The sequence below is a fragment of the Cyprinodon variegatus genome, unplaced genomic scaffold (genome assembly GCF_000732505.1).
Source record: "Cyprinodon variegatus isolate N-32 unplaced genomic scaffold, C_variegatus-1.0 Scaffold28, whole genome shotgun sequence".
Lineage (NCBI taxonomy): Eukaryota > Metazoa > Chordata > Actinopteri > Cyprinodontiformes > Cyprinodontidae > Cyprinodon > Cyprinodon variegatus.
This window is the reverse complement of record NW_015150481.1, coordinates 229293-231799: the sequence shown is the minus strand read 5'-3', so window position 1 is coordinate 231799 and position 2507 is coordinate 229293. Positions and strand designations below refer to the sequence as shown.

The window sequence follows — 2507 nt, the reverse complement described above, 5'->3', positions numbered from 1 at the left end:
CCATCCATCCATCCATCCATCCATCCATCCATCCATCCATCCATCCATCCATCCATCCATCCATCCATCCATCCATCCATCCACCCACCCACCCACTTCCTCTTTATCCGGGGTGGGGCAGCAGTCTCAGCAGAGATGCCCAGACTTGCAGATCCATGCTCTCCTCCTCCAGCTGCTCTGTGGGACCCTGAGGCCACACCAGGCCAGCTCAGAGTCATTAGCCCCATCTCCACTGCCCTCTGAAAACCGATCAGTGCCAAACTCTGTTCCTAATGACCGTTTACAGGCCACGCTAGCGTGGTTCCTCGCCTCCTAGTGGCGATCTACGGTACTACTGCTCTCTAGAGGGAAACAAGCAAACCAACATGGCGGCGGCTCTATTATTCAGGCAGGAAGGAGTGAAGCTTGCAGTAAAACATTGTCAAATAAGGTCAACTAACTCTGGACCTGGGCCGTTTTTCCTGTGTGTATTTCAGCATCCTGTACTTCAGCCTCCACCGCTATGAGGGGGGGGCCTTCTGGCCTCACCTGCCAGAGTCGGACTGCAGCTTCGTGGGCAGCGGGCGAGCTGAAGGCAGGAACATCAACCTGCCTTGGAACGAGGTGAGTCCTCCTCCAGAAGCAGAACTCCTCCCTGTAACTCAGAAAAAGTTAAAAATCAATCCACTGGATTTTGATTCCAAGTTTGAAGACGTTTCTCTTCCATCCAGGAAACTTTTTATTATTTTAAAATGTCAGAAATAGCGTTTAGTTCCAGGTTTTATCCAGCAGCCCAAATAGAAACCGATAACGGGTCCCCCCCCCTTTGGAATGGGGGTGGAAAGAATGTCCCCTGAGGACCAGAATGTTCAGATTTTGGACAAAGAAGACTAGATTTCCCACCAACTTAAAGTCGTAGCTTCGTCTCCATCAGAGCTGGATCCTTCCGGGCGTCTCTGTTCTGGTCCTGAACAGAAAACAATGGTTCCTGTGTTTGCCGGTTCTGATTCTCCTTCCTGTTTGTGTTTGTTTGTCAGACGGGTCTGAGTGACGCTGATTACATCGCTGCGTTCCAGCAGGTGCTGCTCCCCGTGGCCTCTGAGGTAAACCCCCCCCCCTTTCAGAGCAGGCGCCGGTCTGGCGTCATCCTGCAGTAACCCGCCGTCTGTGTTTGCAGTTTCAGCCTCAGCTGGTTCTGGTCTCAGCCGGATTCGACGCTGCAGCCGGAGACCCGAAGGTAAAGCTACACAGAGCTGGGGTGGCCCCGCCCCCGCCCCGCCCTGCGGGCTGACCGTCTCAGACTCACCGTATGTGTGTGTGTGTGTGTGTGTGTGTGTTCAGGGGGAGATGTGTGTGAGTCCTCAGTGTTTCCACATCCTGACCCACATGTTGATGAGTTTGGCGGAAGGGCGACTCGTCCTGGCTCTAGAGGTAAATCATCCAGACGGTGAATGAAAACATGTCAAACGCTTGAGGCTGAAGCCGTGTTTCTGTGCAGGGGGGGTATAACCTGCAGGCCACAGCAGAGGGGGTAGCAGCCTGTGTCAGGGCTCTGCTGGGCGGAGCCTGTCCTCCTCTGAACCCGCCCACTGCTCCCTCTGACAGGTAAAGCAAACACCAGCAGCACCCAGAGCTCCCAGTTTGTGTCGACTGTTGACTCCTGTCCTCTGTGTCCCAGCGCCCTGCACTCCATCTCCCAGACCGTCTCCGCTCTGTACCCATACTGGGCCTCGCTGCAGGTTCTAGCTGGATCCGTGACCGAGGGGCGTGGCGCCAGAACCGCAGCCAATCACAGTGGCCCAAAGCCAGCCTCCGCGGACACGTCTTTTACCAAGACCACAGGGCTGGTTTACGATGAGAAGATGATGGAGCATGTGAACCTGTGGGACAGGTGAGTCCGCCGCTCGCTGACAGAACATGGCTCCTGATGTTGGCGTGTCGTAATCAACATGTGACCTGTCGCAGACATCACCCAGAACAGCCTCAGAGGACCTTTAAGATCTTCTCTAGACACCAGCAGCTGGGATTGGTTGATCGTTGCCATCGGATACAGGCACGCCTGGCAACAGAGGAGGAGCTGGCCATGTGTCACAGGTGAGAAGGTGGCAGGTGTGTGTCTCCGGACCAACAGCCCCCCAGTGTAACACGGCGCCTGTTTCAGTTCGCAGCACATCCGGCAGATGAAGGCGACGACGGAGATGAAGCCTCGAGACCTTTACAAGCTAGGAGACAACTTCACCTCCATCTTCCTCTGTAACCAGAGCTTCCAGTGCGCCCAGATGGCTGCTGGAAGCTGCTTCAATGCTGTGGACAGCATCCTGACTGGCCAGGTAGGAGGACAGAGAAAAACATGTCTGCCATTTAAAAATGGATCAACCTTAAACCAGCGGATCACCGCCCCTAAAACATCGGAGCTTCACTAGAGGCACCAATGTTGGCAACACCAGAATTGGACTGTAGTGACACACTACTAAAAGCTTAGTCTGTGCTAACAGACTAGAAAAATGATAACAGGCTGCAAACAGACT

At 54.3% G+C, this 2507-nt stretch overlaps 1 protein-coding gene across 1 annotated transcript in view; it reads left to right on the top strand.

Annotated features, from left to right (window-relative positions):
* hdac6 (histone deacetylase 6) overlaps positions 1-2507 on the top strand; it is a 15411-nt gene that overhangs the window by 5452 nt on the left and 7452 nt on the right. Inside the window, 8 exon segments of the mRNA XM_015398074.1 lie at positions 437-603; positions 1017-1082; positions 1157-1216; positions 1321-1410; positions 1478-1584; positions 1658-1870; positions 1945-2073; positions 2141-2309. Of these exon segments, the coding sequence (XP_015253560.1) occupies positions 437-603; positions 1017-1082; positions 1157-1216; positions 1321-1410; positions 1478-1584; positions 1658-1870; positions 1945-2073; positions 2141-2309 (1001 nt within the window).